The sequence below is a fragment of the Sapajus apella genome, unplaced genomic scaffold, assembly GCF_009761245.1.
Source record: "Sapajus apella isolate SASKATOON/1434 unplaced genomic scaffold, GSC_monkey_1.0 scaffold46, whole genome shotgun sequence".
In the NCBI taxonomy this organism is placed as follows: domain Eukaryota; kingdom Metazoa; phylum Chordata; class Mammalia; order Primates; family Cebidae; genus Sapajus; species Sapajus apella.
The window spans coordinates 6,592,987-6,614,693 of record NW_022436986.1 but is presented as its reverse complement, the minus strand read 5'-3'; the positions used below and the strand labels follow the sequence as shown (position 1 = coordinate 6,614,693).

Below are 21,707 nucleotides of genomic sequence, written 5' to 3'. Positions count from 1 at the left end.
GCACATTGGGAAAGCTGAGGTGGGAGGAGGATCACTTGAGCCCAGGAGTTCGGGACTAGCCTGGGCAACAAACATCGTGAGATCCTGTCTTATCATTATTATTTCTTTAACTTCTTTTTTTTTCTCTAAAAAAAGAAAAAGAAAAAAAAGCAAGAGCAGGAAGCAAACAGAAAGATGTAATTCCTTGTCCCTCTTCCATCCTTCCAGTCTCCCTCCAATGCTCCCTAATGGGGGACTCTAAAACAGCACCTGTGGCAAAGGGGAAGTGTGATTTGCAGAGCCCCAGGCCCAGCACTGTGAAGAAAGGAGAATAGCTTAATCACTGGTAAAACCATAATGGTGTTATCACACCTAAAAGACACTAACAGAAATTCTATAATATTCAGTAAAGTTGACATTTTCCTGATGGCTTTAAAATTTTTTATAGTTTATTTATTTGAGTCAGGATCCAAATAATGTCCATACATTGCTATTGGTAAGACCTCTTTTTAATAGGAAGGAAGAAAAAAAAAAAACTTGTAGAGGGATGATGGAGAAGAACTCACTTTGATAGACAAGAAATGTCAGGAAGGCATCTCTGACATAATAAAATCCCCATAGAAGAAAGAACCCAGCGAATTAATGAATCTGAGAATTTATGTCTGAACTTCAACCATGGTGCATAGGAGAAAGATACTTTTGGTTAAAGAACGTATCCTTGCCCATACCCTATTCAAATACCTGAAAAAGTTAAATTAAAATCAAAGCTAGTGATAAAGTAGAAGAATATATATTGGAAATATGACAAAATTAAATGTTCAGATCATTTATAAGGTCAATATCTATGTGTCTACACTATACCCCTTAAGAAATTTAAGAACTGTTGTTAGGCTTTGATAGATAAATACTTTTTTTTTTTTTTTTTTTTGAGATGGAGTCTTGCTCTGTTGCCAGGCTGGAGTGCAGTGGTGCAATCTCGGCTCACTGCAACCTCCGCCTCCTGGGTTCAAGTAATTCTTCCACCTCAGCCTCCCGAGTAGCTGGGACCACAGGCGCGTGCCACCACGCCCAGCTAATTTTTGTATTTTGAGCAGAGACAGGGTTTCACCATGTTGGTCAGGATGGTCTCGATCTCTTGACCTCGTGATCCGCCCACCTTGGCCTCCCAAAGTGCTGTGATTACAGGCGTGAGCCATAGTGCCCGGCCAATAAATATTTTTGAAAGTTATAGTCTTTATCATAAAATTGAATTGTCTTCTTAAAAGAATTTTTTTGAGGCTGTGGTTGTTTTGGTATAGGGAGGGGGATTTTAAGTGCAGCAACTCCCCTCCCTTCTTTCCCCTACTGCCGCATAAATAGTTTTGGTGGCCAAGAAAAATCTTATTCAGGATAACAGTAGATATAAATGGCTCTAGTATGTTTCTACTATTAAAAAGAATAACACGGAGAAGCCCCTTACTGATTTTTTATTCTATTCAGTGTTATTGTGGTGGTATTTCTCCTTCTCTTTCTGAGTTGTAAATAGGACACAATATACACAAGGAAGAGACCTCCAAGTTGACACTGAGGCTGAAAAACTACCTCATTAACCAACACATAGTTAAAGGCCTCTCCTATTAGAGAAAGAAATTAAAAGAAGCATCTAACAAGAGTTTTTGATGCAAGGTTGATTTGAAGCTTTGAAGCTTCTAGAGCCACGGGAGGTTATCTCTAAAAATGGGAGATTCAGGATGTGGTAATGCTATTCAAACCTGAGAAAAGAGCACAGTAAAGGATACTAGTGAGAATACACTTAGATGTGTGCATTCCTTAAATGCAATTCTAAATTTTTGAAACTATAATTAATAACTACTAAATATGCATAGCTTTAAAGTATACTTTTTTTTTTTTTTTTACAAAAACATAAATGATCAGAAGAGTCCCCATTATCATGTCTAAGAAGCAACCAGATAACTAAATGCAACCATTTATTTGGTAGAAACATATGCTAATCTTAGCCATAATACTTGGAAGCAATACAGCCTTTGGAGTTACAGCCTGGGAAACCCAAACTTAAAAACTTTAGACCAAAGTCAAACAATATTAGATTAGAAACAATGATCTCAAGTTGCTATTTTACAAGTTTTATAGCACCATCGACACTTTGGAACCTGAATAAAAGCAAATTGAATGTGTCTACCAGTTCTCACCTGTACCTCCGTATTTGTCAGCCATGTTAATATCAATGTCCGATTTTAAGCTCAGCATAGTCCTAAGGACATCATCGCTGCCTTTGCCAGCTGCCCACATAAAGGATGTTCTTCCTTCCAAGTCTGAATCATCTTTCACTGAAGGATGTTTTAAAAACACTTTAACTGTATCCTGTAAGAAAACTTGATTTAAAAAATGGAGACAAAACAGTAGTATTTTCTGTGGTAAAAAAGTCATATAATAATATGTGACTTCCATTAAGAAGCAAAGCATTTTCTCCTTGCTTTTGAATCTAATTAAATTATCTTTTTATTAATGACAGAACTACAATTTCCACTGAAGATATCAATCCTCTGTCCTTACAAATTAGTTGTAGTTTCCATAACACTTCACAAACATCACCTAACTTTCCCACTCAACATCCTCAAAATGGAAAATAATCATCTTCAATCAAGCTTGGAAACCTTATAGGTCATTGTTTGAGTGACAGTTAAAGACTCACAAGTATTCAGTAGTTTATTTATTAATGACAAAAATTAAAATATATGTTTTCTTTTTTTTTTTGAGAGGGAGTGTTAGTCTGGAGTGCAGTGGTACGATCTCGGCTCACTGCAACATCCTGGGTTCAAGCAATTCTCCTGCCTTAGCCTCTTAAGTAGCTAGGATGTGTCAACACACTGGACTAACTGTTGTATTATTAGTAGAGATGGAGTTTTACTATGTTGGCCAAGTTGGTCTTCAACTCCTGACCTCAAGTTATCTGTCCGTCTTGGCTCCCCAAAGTGCTGGGATTACAGGTCTGAGCCACTGTACCCGGTCCATAAAATATGTTTTCTTGGACATTTTACACGAGGCCCATCAATTCAGGCATGCCTCCAGAAAAGGGTCTGCATTCTCTCATTGCATTTTTTGTTTGTTTGTTTTTGCCTTAAATCCAGGAACTGATTGGAACTATGTGACTAGTTACTAAACATTTTTAAAATGGTTATGTATTTATGGAATGGTGATCGACGGTTGTTGAGAAAAAAGTGCTCAATTCATTAAAATAAATATTTATTTAGCAATTCCTTTATTACGGAATTGTCCTCCTGCGAAATCATGTAAAAATTAGGACCCTTGACAATTCTATTAGTGCCTCAGAATTTTAATGCGGGTTAATATTCCAGCATTTTAAATTGCCTCTTTCCTCAGAACTCAAACTCATACAAACTTTTAGAAAGATCATGGAAACTGGCCGGGTGTGGTGGCTCACACCTGTAATCCCAGCACTTTTGGAGGCCGAGGTGGGAGGATCACCTGAGGTCAGGAGTTTGAGACCAGCCTGACCAACATGGAGAAACCGTGTCTCTACTAAAAATACAAAATTAGCCAGGCTTGGTGGTGCATGCCTGTAATCTCAGCTATTTGGAAGGCTGAGGCAGGAGAATCGCTTGAACTCAGGAGGCAGAGATTGCAGTGAGCCGAGATCACGCCATTGCACTCCAGCCTGGGCAACAGAAGCAAAATTCCGTCTCAAAAAAAAAGAAAAAAAAGAAAGATCCTAGAAACATTTGCTTGAATGGAGGTGAAAGAGTTTCAGACAAAAAATTCTGGATGCTGTGAGCTGATGAAAAATGTATAACATGTTGGCTCAGTATTTTACAGAAAGAAGACTTTGAGGCCTCATCTAATCTAGTCCCTTATTTTACAGATGAAGAAATTTAGGTTCCAAGGTCATATAAATATTGGTGGCAGATAAAGTAATATAATCCAGGGTTAAATCATAGCACTCCTTCTACTGCATCAGACATTGCTTTCTACTTTTAAGACTATTTGTTGAGTTACTGAGGTATACTTAGTGCTCCTAAAGTCTAATGGATATGCTTATTAGGCATAATAAACCTATTTGCATAAAGAAATGAACTTTAAAAGTTTGTGATTTTTTGCTTTGTTTTCCTTTACTAATTTGCAAACATGTCTTTGCTGAGTATGTTTTTACTTAATGATGAATATTTACAGGGCTCTGTGTGTGTAGGGGAATGTGTCTGTATTTTTCAAGAAGCGAGTTGTAACTTCTTGTCAGTTAATAGAGGACAAGGAGATCAAGGGACTTGAAACTGAGCTTATAAAATTTGTATAATTATTTAAAATCAACTCTGGAATTGGTGGATTACCCAACAAAATATTTCTTTGAATAAAATTATTATATTATTATAGTATTGAATCATTATAAAGAATAATGTTCTACCATTTTTTCTTGTTTCCACTAGCACACTTATTTTATTATTGGTGTCTGTATATATATTAAATCTGGGCTCTAAGTTTTGTGTTCAAGACCATGAACAAGTCATTTAATCTCACAGAACCTTGTTTTGTTTTGTTTTGCTTTCTGTAAACAGGGGATAACTTGACTTATCTAATAGGCTTGTGTTGATTTATGGGTTAAGCTCTGATTTCTATAGATTGAATAGACTGGGTCAAGTTAATTTTCTATCTATTTGTAATAAGAAAAAGCTTCTCCTAAAATACTGCTTTGTTAGGTGATAACAGATAATGATTTGTCAAAATGCTAGGTGGTAAATTCAATAAGGTTAGGAATACCAAGAAGGAAGGATTATAGGAATAGTTGTTCCGGATACTCTAGTATCCTGGATTTGAGTAGGAAGGGTGTGAAGATAAGATATTTTAGAGATCTTAAGTATTTAATAGAGCATTTGGAGAGGTCACAGAGATGAAATTATACTATGCTTGATGATAGATTTATTTATTTATATATATATTTTTTATGAGATGGAGTCCTGCTCTGTTGCCCAGGCTGGAGTGCAGTGGTGCCATCTTGGCTTACTGCAACCTCCAGCTCCTGGGTTCAAGTGATTCTACTGCCTCAGCCTCCCGAGTAGCTGGGACTACAGGCATCTGCCACCTCGCCTGGCTAATTTTTGTATTTTTAGTAGATGGCTATGTTGGCTGGTCTCAAACTCCAGACCTCAGGTGATCTGCCCGCCTCGGCCTCCCAAAGTGCTGGGATTACAGGCATGAGATCATGAGATATACCATGCCTGGCCTGATAGTATTATTATAATTTAATTAAACAAAGGGTTTCACTATGCATACCCATGTAGAAGGCAGCAAAATCTGCTTTAATGTGTGCATCCTTGGATGAATCTGGCTTTTTTTTTTTTTTTTTTTTTTTTTTAGATGGAGTCTTGCTCTGTTGCCCAGGCTGGAGTGCAATGGCACAATCTCGGCTCACTGCAACCTCTGCCTCCTGGGTTCTTGCAATTCTCCTGCCTCAGCCTCCCGAATAGTTGCGACTACAGGCGCATGCTGCCACACTCGGCTAATTTTTGTATTTTATTAGAGGCAGGGTTTCACCATGTTGCCCAGGCTGGTCTTGAACTCCTGAGCTCACGCAATCTGTCTGCTTTGGCCTCCCAAAGTTCTGGGATTACAGGCATGAGTCACTGTGCCTGGCCAAATCTGGTTCTTGATAGCTATTCATACTCAGGAAGCTGAAGTAGTCTGGACACTATCATGCTGTATGGGGTGGACTGAGGACATGATGAGAAAGCGGAGGGGAAGAACTATGAAGAATATTCAGTATTTTTGGAAATAATTCATTTTTACATCCTCAGATGTATAATATACATAATTATCAGCACTAGCAGTAATGAGAATACATTCTATTTCTTGAGTACCTGCTCTATGCCAAGGTATACATCAGACACTTGTCATAAATTTTCTCTAATCTTTACAACAATCCTGAAAGAAAAGGTATAATTATCCTCATCTTACATATGAAGAAACTAGGATTAAGAAACTTGTGGGCCGGGCGCGGTGGCTCAAGCCTGTAATCCCAGCACTTTGGGAGGCCGAGGCGGGTGGATCACGAGGTCAAGAGATCGAGACCATCCTGGTCAACATGTTGAAACCCTGTCTCAAAAAAATACAAAACATTAGTTGGGCATGGTGGCACGTGCCTGTAATCCCAGCTACTAAGGAGGCTGAGGCAGGAGAATTGCCTGAACCCAGGAGGCGGAGGTTGCGGTGAGCCGAGATTGCGCCATTGCACTCCAGCCTGGGTAACAAGAGCGAAACTCCGTCCCAAAAAAAAAAAAAAAAAAAAGAAACTTGTGTAAGGTAATACAGTTTGGCAAATTGCACAGACAAGATTCTAGCTGAGATTGTGCTAGTTCCAAAGCCTTGCCACACTGCTTTCAGGACAATTACACAAGGCTGAACACTATGATGCTCTCAGTGCTATTAAAGTAATACTAAGATGAAGTATTCTTATAGTAAATTGTTATGCTTAACATTAAAATAAAAACTGTATAAAACTTCAGATGTGACTCACAAGTTACAAAAAAGCAGACTATCATTTGCATCACAGAGTGAACAGCATGAACCATTGTTAAGAGATAATAGCTATACAAACACAGACAAATGAGTCTAAGTAAAGCTGGGCAGAGCTGAATAAGGACAGTGGATTGTATCAATGTCAATTTCCTGTTTGTGATATTGTATTAGATATTACCATTAGAGTGAATTAGGTGTAGGGGTGCAAAAAGCTTATTGGAAAAATAAATTAATAAAAAACAGAGTGAACTAGGTGAAGAGTACATGGGATCTTGCTATATTATTTTCTACAACTACGTATGAATCTATGATTATATAAAAATAAAAATTTTCACTAAGAAAAAAGGGCATTGTCTTGTTTTACGTACAGCAAAGTTACTCTGAGCTGCATAGTGCAAAGGTGTGGCTCCTTGGCTGTCAGATGGGATAGTTCCAGACTTATTTCTTTCTAAAAGGAGATGGACAATCTGTGCGTGGCCTGAGAAAAGACACAAAAAGGTAATTATCACTTATAAAGGACGTTAATTAATTTATGATCTTTTTCAATAAAAAAGGTAAGAAAAATCACTAACACATAACATAGCATTCAAAATGATTTCTGAACAGCAGCCCTCTGGGCAGCCTCTTCTAGCTTCTCGCTAACATATTAATACGAGGTAGAACAAAATTAAAACTTACTAAAAACTTTATGCTTCAATCAGATAAAAATGACATTAAGTATAATTGTCAGGCTGAGAAAAAACTTAGTAGGTATCTCCTCATTGCATTCCCTGGCTTCACTTTATAAAGCTGCCTAAAGCAAAGGAGGGGAAGGAGAGGAAGGTGCTTTAGAGCCAGGCCCTCTTAGGCTTCACTGCTCCTACTCTCAAGGTTCCATTGCCCAACCAAACAACTGCACAGCTGTTCTCTTCTACTATCAGGTGGACAAACTATAATAGGATCTCTTCTATCTCTGAGGCCTCCCATCCCTATGTTCTCCCTCCCACAATCTTTTATTATATTTATATTTTATAACATATAGGTAGTGATTTCAAATCCCAGAAAACAAGCGGGCAGGTATGATGAGGTAGCGATGAAGACAATACAGTGCATTCTGGAGGATGTGATCTCCGCAAGTGAAGAGCTGTAGAAAAGATTTAAAAATGACTAAACCTGGTAGTAGTGCACGTAGGAAACCTGAAATTTCATACACTCTATTGCTTTCAGATATCGGAGAATGAAGAAGATGTCACATTAGTAGAGCGAGGATATACTGCATAAAAGCCAGGCAGAAAAAAGTAATTTGAGTGGAAGTTGTGTTCACCTATCTGCTCTCCAGATGTGATATACGATGGAGTTCTCCATAACACAAATATAGACTCAAAGAAATCTTTGCCACATAGTTACTCTAAACACATTTCATTTTGTTTGAGATATAAAAGGAAAAATTCAGTAAAGACTACATAAAACATACTATCGGAAAGGGAAAAAGAAACACTGTCAGAAAGATAAATAGCATACCTCTGAATATGATCTAGAGAAGGATCCAGAGGAAAATTTCAGGGAACTGGTATCCTCGACTTAGTGCAAAAAGAGATGGCTTCTATGAAACAGAAACAGGATATTCTAAGAAGAAAACAGAGTGAAACAAAAAAGTAATGGAAGGAAGTTAAAAGGAAATGAAATGAGAAAAAATATATAGGTAAAAGAAGGAAATAAAAATATAACCCAAAATGCAATCTATACAGGAGGCGGAAAGAAAGTAGAACTTAAGAACAAAAAGTCAATTTAGTTATGTGGAGACAAATTTGCCAAGTAAGTCCAGAATTCAGAGGAAAAAGAAAAAGAGATGTAAAATAAATCTGAATAATAATTATAAATCTGATGATAAAAATGAGTGCACATATACACATCATTTAAAAAAAAACAGTGTGTAATTTAAAAACTAAGATAAAGATTATAATAATTAGGGGGGAAACCTCAGATTACATTAACAATTATGAAAAGAGTGATGAGTATCTGCATTAAATTTTTTATCTTGAATAGGTGGGAATCAATAGATACATTTTGGCTCTTGACTCTGATTCAGGTTTTAAAAAAATTTTGATAAATTTAAAAGTAACCACAAACAGAAACTAAACCCTCCTAAAAACATTAGGCAACTCAAAACCAAATAACAACAACGAATCTAAGCCATATACCAAAAAGCAGAAAGCAAAGGAAACAGGAAAAAACCAAACAAAAATTTTAAATGGAAAACACTAATAATAGCAGAATAGCAGGAAAAAAAGACCAGATTATTTATTTTATAGCAATGATCATTAGTGGGTAAAACTACTTTATTGAAAGAGAAAGACTTTCAGATTGGCTCCACAGACAGAAAAATCCACCATACGCATAAAACACATATATACACTCTCTCATCTATAAAAGTGATCTTCCAAAAGGTTAAGTAAAAGGCATATCAGGAAAATATAAAGAAAAAACTCAAATATCATAGTATTAGCACAAGCATAAAGTTAAAGCCCTTCTCCCCAAAAATATAGGCATTGAATGTGAAAAGAGGTTTATGTTACATTTCCATGTTGTCAATAAATGTGAATTACTTTTATTACAAAAATTTAAAGATATGATGTTGAAATTAAAACTAATATTTAACAGAAAATAAATTTATATTACTATAATTTAGTTTACAAAACCATGCAACATATCAGTTAGAAATTAAAATAATTAACTAGGAGTTGGGAGTGAATGGTGGAAGGAAAGGCACAGAAATATTCCTATACTCATGAAGCTCCTTCTACTGTTATTCCTTTGAGGTACATACCTAATAAAGCTGCCCAGTGCAGTGGGGTTCGAAATAAGTTATCATAAGATGTTATATTGCAGCTTTCATACGAGGTCAAGACATCAACCACAGTCACATTCCCATCAGCAACTGCAAAGTGAAGAGGAGTTCGACCCTCGTAGTCTTGCCAGTTCAGTAAAGACTCCGTTGGAGCAGCATCCTGATTTGAAGGAACCAGAGACTTCAGACATACATGGAATCCTTAATAAATTACATTAGGCATAAGTATATTTTTCTTTCTTTCTTTTTTAGAAACAGGGTGTCGTTCTGTCACCCAGGTTGGAGTACAGCGGAATGATCATAGCTCACTGCAGCCTCAAACTCCTGGGGCTCAAGCAAACCTCCTGCCTCAGCCTCCCAAATAGCTGGGATTACAGGCACACCCCACCACACCTGGCTAATTCTTGTGTTTTTTTGTAGAGATGGGGTTTTGCTACATTGCTTAGGCTGGTCTTGAAATCCTGGGCTTAAGAAATCCCCCCAACTCAGCCTCCCAAAATTCTGGGATCATGGGCACAAATATTAAGTGAGGAATTTTCTAAATAAGACCTCTACATTCTCTCTCAGCACAAGTGATAAATTCAGGAAAAAGTACAAAGCCTAAATCTTTAAAAAATTATTTTCATATTTAATTATAAAAAGTACAAAAAAGAATATAATAACCATTGCATACTAATTATCTAAATTAAAAGTGTGTCAACATTTTGCCTGATATGCTTTAGTTTCTATTATGGTTCAACTAAAGATGTATATTTTATACTTTTGTACATACATATGTATCCATAAACAATACATAAATTTTGTATGTGTGTTTTCAATATTTACATTATGGCAATGCACATACATCCTTTGGCAATTCTTTCTTTCAACAATATACTTTGGATATCTATGTTGTTACTGGTTTAATTATTAAGGTGCTTAAATAAACCATAATTTAGCTACCTATTTTCCTACTGAGGGACATTTAGGCTACTGCCATTTTTTTTCCACTGTTACAGGTAATGCTGCAATTAATGTTTCCTTTACATGTCCCTTGTAGCACACGTGTAAGGTTTTTCCATAGGCTAGATACGTAGAAGGGGAAGTGCTGGGATGAAGGATATCTTCAAACAGGTATTGTCACATCACTCTCCAAATGGTCTTATCAATTAACACACCCACACCCATGAAAATATGTAAAAATTTTTATTTTCCTAATGCTGGCACAAATTAATCATTTGGTATTATCAAGCTTACTGCATTTTTCTCTTATGGTTATGAAAGACATTTCACTGCTGTTTTAACTTGTAGCTCATTTATGAACAGGGTTGAGATTTTTAAATCACGTATTTACTAGTGATTCAGTTTGATATCTCTGTAAATGGACAGTTTACAACATTAATTAATTTTTCGACTGGATCTTTGTAGCAGGCATTATCGAAATTACCAGGCAGATTTGAAAAAGAACCAAATAGAACTTTCAGAAGTGAAAAATAGAATCACTAAGATTAAAGGTTCAATGGATAGGGTAAACAACAGAAGAGACTTATTTGAAGGAAGACCTAGTAAACTGGAAGACAGATCTGATGTCATTACCCAGGATGCAGCAGAAAGAGACAAGGACATGAGAATATAAAAGAGAAATTAAAAGACATGGAGGATAAGATAAAAAGGCTTAAAATATATATAATTGCACACACTAAAAGCAAGAGTAGAGAGAATGAAGGAGAGGTGATATTTAAAGATAACAGCTACAAATGTTTGGCAGAACTGAGATACAATAGTTAGAATGTATACCAAACAGGATTTTTTTTAAAAGGCAACACCTAGACATACTGTAGAAAAACTGTAGAATGCCAAACAAAGAGCAAAATCTTAAAGCGGTCTGACAGAAAAGACACATCATGTATAAAGGAATGACAGTAAGACCAATAACATACTCCTTAAGAGCAGTAATAAAAGGCAGAAAGTAGCAAAATAATATCCTGAAAGAGCTGAGAAAAATAGATTCCTAGGACTGTGTACACAGGATAATAATTTTTTTTCAAGAGTGAGGTTAAGAGGCAAACATTCTTAACAATTAAAAACAGAGTTGGCTGGGTGTGGTAGCTCACTCCTGTAATCCCAGCACTTTGGGAGGCCGAGGCAGGTGGATCACTTGTGGCCAAGAGTTCAAAACCAGTCTGGCCAACATGGTGGAAACCCTATCTCTACTAAAAATACAAAAACTAGCCGGGCGTGGTGGCATGTGCCTGTAGTCCCAGCTACTCAGGAGGCTGAGGCAGGAGAATCAGTGGAACCCAGGAGGTGGAGGTTGCAGTAAGATGAGATCATGCCACTGCACTCCAGCCTGGACGACAGTGTGAGACTTTGTCTCAAAACCAAACAAACAAACAAAAAACACCACTGAAAGATCTATACTAAAGAGAGTCTAGATGATAACTCGACAAGATGGCAGAATAAGAACAACTCTGGTCTGCACCTCTCAGTGAGAACAACGCAGAAGACAGGTGATTTCTGCAATTCCAACTGAGGTACCCAGTTCATTGGGACTGTTTAGACAGTGGGTATAGCCCACAGAGGGTGAGCAGAAGCAGGGTAGGGTGTTGCCCCCACCCCTAGAAGTGCAAAGGATCAGGGAACTCCCTCCCCTAGACAAGGGGAGCCATGAGGGACTGTGCCATGAGGGACTGTGCTATCTGGCCCATGTACTATGCTTTTCCCATGGTTTTTGCAACCAGCAGACTAGGAGATTCCCTCAGGTGCCTACACCACCAGGGTCCTAGGTTTCAAGCACAAAACTGGGTGGCCCTTTGGGCAGACACTGAGCTAGCTGCAGGAGTTCTCTTTTGTACCCCAGTGGTGCCTCAAACCCCAGCAAGTCAAAACCATTCACTCCTCTAGAAAGGGGGCTGACACCAGGGAGCCAAGTGGTTTTCCTCTGTGGATCCCACCCCCTCCGGAGCCCATCAAGCTAAGATCCACTAACTTGAAATTCTCCCTGCCAGCACAGCAGTCTTAAGTTGACCTGGGACACTCAAGCTTGGTAGGGGGAGGAGTATCCACCATTACCGAAGCTTGAGTAGGCGGTTTTCCCTCACAGGGTAAACAAAGCCTCAGGGAAGTTCGGATTGGGTGGAGCCTATCATAGCATGGCAAAGCCACTGTAGCCAGACTGCCTCTCTAGATTCCTCCTCTCTGGGCAGAGGATCTCTGAAAGAAAGGCAGCAGCCCTAGTCAGGGGTTTATAGATAAAACTCCCAACCTCCTGGGACAGAGCACCTAGGGGAAGAGGTGGCTGTGGGCACAGCTTCAGCAGACTTAAATGTTTCTTCCTGCCAGCTCTGAAGACAGCAGCAGATCTCCCAGCACAGTGCTTGAGCTCTGCTAAGGGACAGACTGTTTCCTCAAGTGGGTCCCTGACCCCTGTGCTGTATGACTGGGAGATACCTCCCAGCAGGGGTCAACAGACACCTCATACAGGAGAGCTCTGATGGGCATCTGGCATGTGCTCCTCTGGGATGAAGCTTCCAGAGAAAGGAGCAGGCAGCAACCTTTACTGTTCTGAAGCCTCTGCTGCTTCTACCCAGGCAAACAGGGTCTGGAGTGGACCTCCAGCCAACTCCAACAGACCTCTACAAGAGAAGCCTGACTGTTAGAAGAAAAAACTAATGAACAGAAAGCAATAACATCAACATCAACAAAAAGCATGCCCATGCAAAACCCCATCCAAAGGTCATCAGCATCAAAGATCAAAGGTAGATAAATCCATGAAGATGAGGAAAAACCTGCATACAAATGCTGAAAACTCCAAAAACCAGAATGCTACTTCACCTCCAAAGGAACTACTTGCCAGCAAGGGAACAAAACTGGACAGGGAATGAGTTTGACTAATTGACAGAAGTAGGCTTCAGAATGTGGGTAATAACAAACTCTCCGAGCTAAAGGAGTATGTTCTAACCTAACGCAAGGAAGCTAAGAACCTTGATAAAAGGTTACAGGAACTGCTAACTAGAATAGCCAGTTTATAGTAGAACATAAATGACCCGATGGAGCTGAAAAACACAGCACAAGAACTTCGTGAAGCATACACAAATATCAATAGCCAAATCAATCAAGTGGAAGAAACGATATCAGGGATTGAAGGAAGTGGTTTAATGAAATAAAGCATGAATACAAGATTACAGAAAAAAGAATGAAAAGGAATAAATAAAGCCTCCAAGAAATATGGGACTATGTTAAAACACCAAACCTACGACTGGTGTACCTGAAAGTGACAGGGAGAATGAAACCAAATTGGAAAACACACTTCAGGATATTATCCAGGAGAACTTTCCCATTCTAGCAAGACAGGCCAACATTCAAATTCAGGAAATACAGAGAACACTACTAAGATACTCCTTGAGCAGAGCAACCCCAAGAGACATTAATTGTCAGATTCACCAAGGTTCAAACCAAAAAAAAAAAAAAAAAAAAAAGGTTGAGAGCAGCCAGACAAAAACATCAGGCTGCTAACAAAGGGAAGCCCATCAGACTAACAGCAGATCTCTCTGCAGAAACCCTATAAGCCAGAAGAGAGTGGGGGCCAATATTTCAACATTTAAAAAAAAATAATTTTCAACCCAGAATTTCATATTCAGCCAAACTAAGCTTCATAAAATTCTTTTTTTTTTTTTTTTTTTTTTTTTTTGAGTCGGAGTTTTGCTCTTGTTGCCCAGGCTGGAGTGCAATGGCACAATCTCGGCTCACCGCAACCTCTGCCTCCTGGGTTCAGGCAATTCTCCTGCCTCAGCCTCCTGAGTAGCTAGGATTACAGGCACGCACCACCATGCCCAGCTAATTTTTTGTATTTTTAGTAGAGACGGGGTTTCACCATTTTGACCAGGATGGTCTCGATCTCTTGACCTCGTGATCCACCCGCCTCGGCCTCCCAAAGTGCTGGGATTACAGGCGTGCGCCACCGCGCCCGGCCATAAAATTCTTTACAGATAAACAAATGCTGAGAGATTTTTGTCACCACCAGCCCTGCCTCACAAGAGCTCCTGAAGGAAACACTAAATATGGGAAGGGAAAACCGGTACCAGCCACTGCAAAAGCATACCAAAATAAAAGGAGCAACAACACTATGAAGAAACTGCATCAACTAATGTGCAAAATAACCGGCTAGCATCATGATGACAGGATCAAATTCACACATAACAATATTAATCTTAAATGCAAATGGGCTAAATGTACCAATTAAAAGACACAACCCAGCAAACTGAATAAAGAGTCAAGACCCATTGGTGTGCTGTATTCAGGAGACCCATCTCATGTGCAAAGACACACACAGGCTCAAAATAAAGGGATGGAGGAATATTTACAATGCAAATGGAAAGGAAAAAAAAAAAGCAGGGGTTGCAATCCTAGTCTCTGATAAAACAGACTTTAAACCAGCAAAGATAAAAAAAAGACAAAGAAGGGCATTACATAATGGTAAAGGGATTGATGCAACAAGAAGAGCTAACTATCCTAAATATACATGCACCTAAAACAGGAGCACCCAGATTCATGAAGCAAGTTCTTAGACACTTACAAAGACACTTATACTCCCACACAACAATAGTGGGAGATACCCCACTGTCAATATTAGACAGATCAACAAGACAGAAAATTAACAAGGATATTCAGGACTTGAACTTAGCTCTGGGCCAAGCAGACCTAATAGACATCTACAGAACTCTCCACCCCAAATCAACAGAATATACATTCTTCTCAGCACCACTTAGCACTCATTCTAAAACCGACCACATAATTGGAAGTAAAACACTCCTCAGCAAATGTACAAGAATGGAAATCATAACAAACAGTCTCTCAGACCACAGTGAAATCAAATTAGAATTTAGGACTAAGAAACTCACTCAAAACCTCACAAGTACATGGAAACTGAACAACCTGCTCCTGAATGACTCCTGGGTAAATAATTAAGGCAGAAATCAAGAAGTTCTTTGAAACCAATGAGAACAAAGACACAATGTATCAGAATCTCTGGGACACAACTAAAGCAGTGTTTAGAGGGAAATTTATAGCACTAAATGCCCAAAGGAGAAAGCAGGAAAGATCTAAAATTGATACCCTAACATCACAATGAAAGGAACTAGAGAAGCAAGAGCAAACAAATTCAAAAGCTAGCATAAGACAAGAAATAACTAAGATAAGAGCAGAACTGAAGAAGACAGAGACATGAAAAGCCCTTAAAAAAATCAATGAATCCAATAGCTGTTTTTTTGAAAAGATTAACAAAATACATAGACTGCTAGCCAAATCAATAAAGAAGAAAAGAGAGAAGAATCAAATAGACACAATAAAAAATGATAAACAGGATATCACCACTGATTCCACAGAAAAATAAACTACCATCAGAGAATACTATAAATGCCTCTATGCAAATAAACTAGAAAATCTAGAAGAAATGGATAAATTCCTGGACACATACACCCACCCAAGACGAAATCAGGAAGAAGCCAAATCCCAGAATGGACCAATAACAAGCTCTGAAATTGAGACAGTAATTAATAGCTTACCAACAAATAAAGGTCCAGAACCAGATGGATTCACAGCTGAATTCTACCACAGGTACACAGAGGAGCTGATACCACTCCTTCTGAAACTATTCCGAAGAATAGAAAAAGAGGGACTCCTCCCTAACTCACTTATGAGGCCAGAATCATTCTGATACCAAAACCCGGTAGAGACACACACACAAAAAGAAAATTTCAGGCCAATACCCTGATGAACATCAAAGCAAAAATCTTCAATAAAATACTGGCAAACTGAACCCAGCAGCACATCAAAAAGCTTATCCATCTCAGTCAAGTCAGCTTCATCCCTGGGATGTAAGGCTGGTTCAACATATGCAAATCAATAAATGAAACCATCACACAAACAGAACCAATGACAAAAACCACATGATTATCTCAATTATCTCGATAGATGCAGAAAAGGCCTTTGATATAATTCAACAACCCTTCATGCTAAAAGTATTGATGGAACATATTGATGGTACTTATGGAACATATTGATAGTATTGATAGAATATATCTCAAAATAATAAGAGCTATTTATGACAAACCCACGGCCAATATTATAATGAATGGGCGAACGCTGGAAGCATTCCCTTTGAAAACTGCCACAAGACAAGGATGCCTTCTCTCACCACTCCTATTCAACATAGTATTGGAAGCCTTTGCCAAGGAAATCAAGAGAAAGAAACAGAGTATTCAAATAGGAAGAGAGGAAGTCAAATTGTCTCTGTTTGAAGATAACATGACTGTGTATTTAGAAAACCCTATCATCTCAGCCTAGAAACTCCTTAAACTGATAAGCAGCTTCAGCAAAGCCTCAGGATACAAAAATCAATATGCAAAACTCCCAAGCATCCCCATACACCAATAATAGACAAACAGAGAGACAAATCACAAGTGAACTCCCATTCACAATTGCTACAAAGAGAACAAAATACCTAGGAATACAACTTAGAACTCTTCAAGGATGTCCTTGAACCACTGCTCAAGGAAATAAGAGAGTACACAAACATATGGAAGAACATTCCAGGCTCATGGATAGAAAGAATCAATATCATGAAAATGGCCATATTGCCCAAAGTAATATACTGATTCAATGCTATTCCCATCAAGGTCCCATTTGAGTTTCTTCACAGAATTAGAAAAAACTACTTTAAATTTCATATGAAACCAAAAAAGCCTGTATGGCCAAGACAATCCTAAGCAAAAAGAACAAAGCTGGAGGCATCACGCTACCTGCCTTCAAACTATACTACAAGGCTACAGTAACCAAAACAGCATGGTACTGATACCAAAACAGATATACCAATAGAACAGAACAGAGATCTCAGAATTAACGCCACACATCTACAACCATCTGATCTTTGACAAACCTGACAAAAACAAGCAATAAGGAAAGGATTCCCTACTTAATAAATGGTGGTGGAAACATTGTACTTCTTCTAAATTGACCACATAATTGGAAGTAAAATACTCCTCAGCAAATGCAAAAGACCGGTAATCCTAACAGTCTCTCTGACCACAGTGCAATCAAATTAGAACTCAGGATTAAGAAACTCACTCAAAACAGCACAGATATATGCAAACTAAACAACCTGCTCCTGAATGACTACTGGATAAATAATGAAATGAAGGCAGAAATAAAGATGTTCTTCAAAACCAATGAGAACAAAGATGACAATGTACCAAATCCCTGGGACACATTTAAAGCAGTGTCTACAGGGAAATTTATAGCACTAAATGCCCACCAGAGAAGTGACGAAAGATATAAAATTGACACCCTCACATCATGATTAAAAGAACTAGAGGAGCAAGATCAAACCAACTCAAAAGCCAGCAGAAGGTAAGAAATAACTAAGATAAGAGCAGAACTGAAGGAGATAGAGACACAAAAAACCTTTCAAAAAATCAATAAATCCAGGAGCTGGTTTTTTGAAAAGATCAACAAAATAGACTGCTAGCCAGACTAATAAAAAAGAAAAGAGAGAAGACTCAAATAGATGCAATAAAAAATGATAAAGGGGATATCACCACTGATTCCACAGAAATGTAAACTATCATCAGAGATTACTACCAACACCTCTATGCAAATAAACCAGGAAATCTAGAAGAAATAGATAATTTCCTGGACACTTACACCCTCCCAAGACTAAACTAGGAAGAAGCCGAATTCCTGAATAGCTTAATAACGATATCTGAAGTTGAGGCAGCAGTTAATGGCCTGCCAACCAAAAAAAGTCCAGGACCAGACGGGTTCACAGCTGAATTCTACCAGAGGTATAAAGAGGAGCTGGTACTATTCCTTCTGAAACTATTCCAAACAATACAAAAAGAAGGAATCCTCCAAAACTCATTTTATGAGACCAACATCATCCTGATACCGAAACCTGGCAGAGATGCAACGAAAAAAGAAAATTGCAGGTCAATATCCATGATGAACATTGATGCAAAAATCTTCAATAAAATACTGGCAAACTGAATCCAACAGCACATCAAAAAGCATCATGATCAAGTCGACTTCATCACAGGAATGCAAGGCTGGTTCAGCATCCACAAATCTATAAATGTAATCCATCACATAAACAGAACCAAAGACAAAAATCACATGACTATCTCAATAGATGCAGAGAAGGCCTTCAACAAAATTCAACAGCCCTTTATGCTAAAAACTCTCAATAAAGTAGGTATCAATGGATCATATCTCAAAAGAATAAGAGCTTTTTATGACAAACCCACAGCCAATATCATAATGAATGGGCAAAAACTGGAAGCATTCCTTTTGAAAACTGGCACAAGACAAGGATGCCCTCTCTCAGCACTCCTATTCAACATAGTATTGGAAGTTCTGGCTAGGGCCATCAGGCAAGAGAAAGAAATAAAGGAAGAGAGGATGTCAAATTGTTCCTGTTTGCAGATAACATGATTGTATATTTAGAAAACCCCATTGTCTCAGCCCAAAATCTCCTTAAGCTGATAAGTAAGTTCAGCAAAGTCTCATAATACAAAATCAATGTGCAAAAAAATCACAAGCATTCCTATACACCAACAGTAGACAAACAGGAGCAAAATCATGAGTAAACTCACATTCACAATCGCTACAAAGAGAAGAAAATACCTAGGAATACAACTAACAAAGGATGTGAAGAACCTCTTCAAGGAGAACGACAAACCACTGCTCAAGGAAATAAGAGAGAACACAAACAGATGGAAAAACATTCCACGTTCATGGTTAGGAAGGATCAGTATCGTGAAAATGGCCATACTGCCCAAAGTATTATTTATACTTTACATGTATTTTAATGATAATTATATCTTTTCACTGTTTAACAAAAACAAGTATGAAACAAAGTAAGGAAATAAATATAAATTTAGGGAAGTAGTTGCTGGGGTACAGCAATGAGCATGGCATAGGGGAAATGAATGCATTTAAAAACCGGGACTCAGGGCTGGGCGCGGTGGCTTACGCCTGTAATCCCAGCACTTTGGGAGGCCGAGGCGGGTGGATCACCAGGTCAAGAGATCAAGACCATCCTGGTCAACATGGTGAAACTCCATCTCTACTAAAAATACAAAAATTAGCTGGGCATGGTGGTGCAATCTGTAGTCCCAGCTACTTGGGAGGCTGAGGCAGGAGAATTGCTTGTACCCAGGATGCAGAGGTTGTGGTGAGCCGAGATTGCGCCATTGCACTCCAGCCTGGGTAACAAGAGTGGAACTCCGTCTAAACAACAACAACAACAAAAAAATTGGGACTCCATGTGGTCTTAAATAGTGGTATTAAAATGTTCTATTTCTTGGGGGAATGGGTCCACATGTCTGTTGTATTCTTTTGCTTAATAATTTGCTTATATGTCATATGTATGCTTTTGTATATATTGAATAATACATAATAAAAACATTTCTTTAAAAGGCCATTCAGGTCTAGCAGTACCATTCAACTCACCAGAATGCATCTGACTGTGTGAACAGCACTTGGATCTTTATGGTTGGCTGCCCAGTGAAGTGGGATTTTGCCTTCAACATCAGGAATCCCAATGTTAGAATCATGCTTGATGAGCAGCTTCACGTGTTCAGGGTTATTGTAGTAGGCACTCCAATGCAGAGCTGTTTGCTGCAAAATAGAGAGGTTTTCAAACTACCAACAGTAACCACAACAACTAACTTTCCCCAAGATTTTATTGTGGGACAGGCACTGTTATAAGAATTTTATACAATAGATCCCCCTTATCCTTTGTTTCACTTTTCATGGTTTCAGGTCCCTGTGTTCAACTGAAGTCTAAAAATATTAAATAGAACATTCCAAAAATAAACAATTCATAAGTTTTAAATTGTGTGCCATTCTGAATAGCATGATGAAATAGTGCTTCATCCCATGCTATCCTACCTAGGACACAAATCCTTCCTTTGTTCAGCATATCCCCACTGCAGACACTCCCTGCCACTTAGCAGTCAACTCAGTCATCCCATCGTCACGATATTAGAATCACAGTGCTTGTGTTTAAGTCATCCTTCTCTTACACAATGGCCCCAAAGCTCAAAATTATTGATACTGGTGATTCAGACATGCCAAAGAGCAGTGTCTATAAAGTGTTTCCTTTAAGTGAAAAGGTGAAAGCTCTCAACTTAAAAAGATTAAATTGTTTCTTGAGTTTGTTAAGATCTATGACAAAAACAAATCTGTGAAACTGTGAAGAAGGAAGAAGAAGTTCATGCTGGTTTTGCTGTTGCACATCAAACTGCAAAAATTATGGCCACTGTGCCTGATAACTGCTTAGTTAAGATGGAAAAAGCACTACATTTGTGGGTGGAAGACATGAACAGAAATGTCTTCCTATTGATGGAAATTGGGTTTGGCACTATGCATAGTTTCAAGTATCCTCTAGGGGTGTTGGAATATATTTTCTTTGAATAAGGGGGACCATTGTCTATTTAATTGCTGTAGTCATCTTACTATCTCTGGGAGACAAGTATGTTTTTAAATTTGCATGTGATTTTTGAGGAAATAATAGCACATTTAAGTAATCTGCTCAGGGACATAAGTGGCTGAACTGAGATTTTAACCCAGGCAGTCTGACTCCAGAATCTGACCTCTTAGTCATGACAGTTATTTAGTTCATCTGGTACTGATAACACTGAGAAAGAGAAAGCAGCCCAGTTATTTATGAATAATCATCAATAAAGTAAGTGATGATCTTGATAATGTACATCTGGTTATCACCAAGCACCTTAAGAACTTGATAGGATGTTCTGAATTTTAATATCCATAAAAAAATCCATGCATAGGAAATTAATGCATCTGGAACTCACTCCATATATCAGAAGATAAATTTTAATTTAGCAATTTAGCTATAATTTTACAGGATAAATTATTAGACCCAGTTATTAACAAAAAGATATATTTTGAAAAGATAGTAGCATTGCTTTTGTCAACCTAAACAACAGAGAGTCTCTCTAAAAGGAAATAATGTTTGGCCGGGCACTGTGGCTCATGCCTATAATCCCAACACTTTGGGAGACCAAGGCGGGTGGATCACTTGAGGTCAGGAGTTCGAGATCAGCCTGGGCAACATGGTGAAACCCCGTCTCTATTAAAAATACAAAAATTAGTTGGGCGTGGTGGCACATGCCTGTAATCCCAGCTACTTGGGAGGCTGAAGCATGAGAATTGCTTGAACCCAGGAAGTGGAGGTTTCAGTGAGCTGAAATCATAACACTGCTCTCCAGCCTGGGTGATAGAGTAAGAGTCTGTCAAAAAAAAAAAAAAAAGAAAGGAAAGAAAGAAAGACAGTGAGAGAGAGAGAGAGAGAGAGAAAGAGAGAGAGAGAAAAAAAAAA

At 38.2% G+C, this 21,707-nt stretch overlaps 1 protein-coding gene across 5 annotated transcripts in view; it reads right to left on the bottom strand.

The window, feature by feature from the left end:
- INVS (inversin) overlaps window positions 1-21,707 on the bottom strand; it is a 186,922-nt gene that overhangs the window by 47,711 nt on the left and 117,504 nt on the right. For 4 of the 5 annotated variants that reach the window (XM_032240189.1, XM_032240193.1, XM_032240190.1 and 1 more), the window contains exons 5-8: window positions 19,817-19,984; window positions 9,311-9,491; window positions 6,873-6,982; window positions 2,169-2,340 (exon numbers count right to left, since the gene is read on the bottom strand). In XM_032240189.1, coding sequence (XP_032096080.1) covers window positions 2,169-2,340; window positions 6,873-6,982; window positions 9,311-9,491; window positions 19,817-19,984 — 631 coding nt within the window. Of the gene's footprint in view, window positions 1-2,168; window positions 2,352-6,872; window positions 6,983-9,310; window positions 9,492-19,816; window positions 19,985-21,707 lie in introns of all 5 variants that reach the window. The other variant, XM_032240194.1, reaches the window with a different exon arrangement.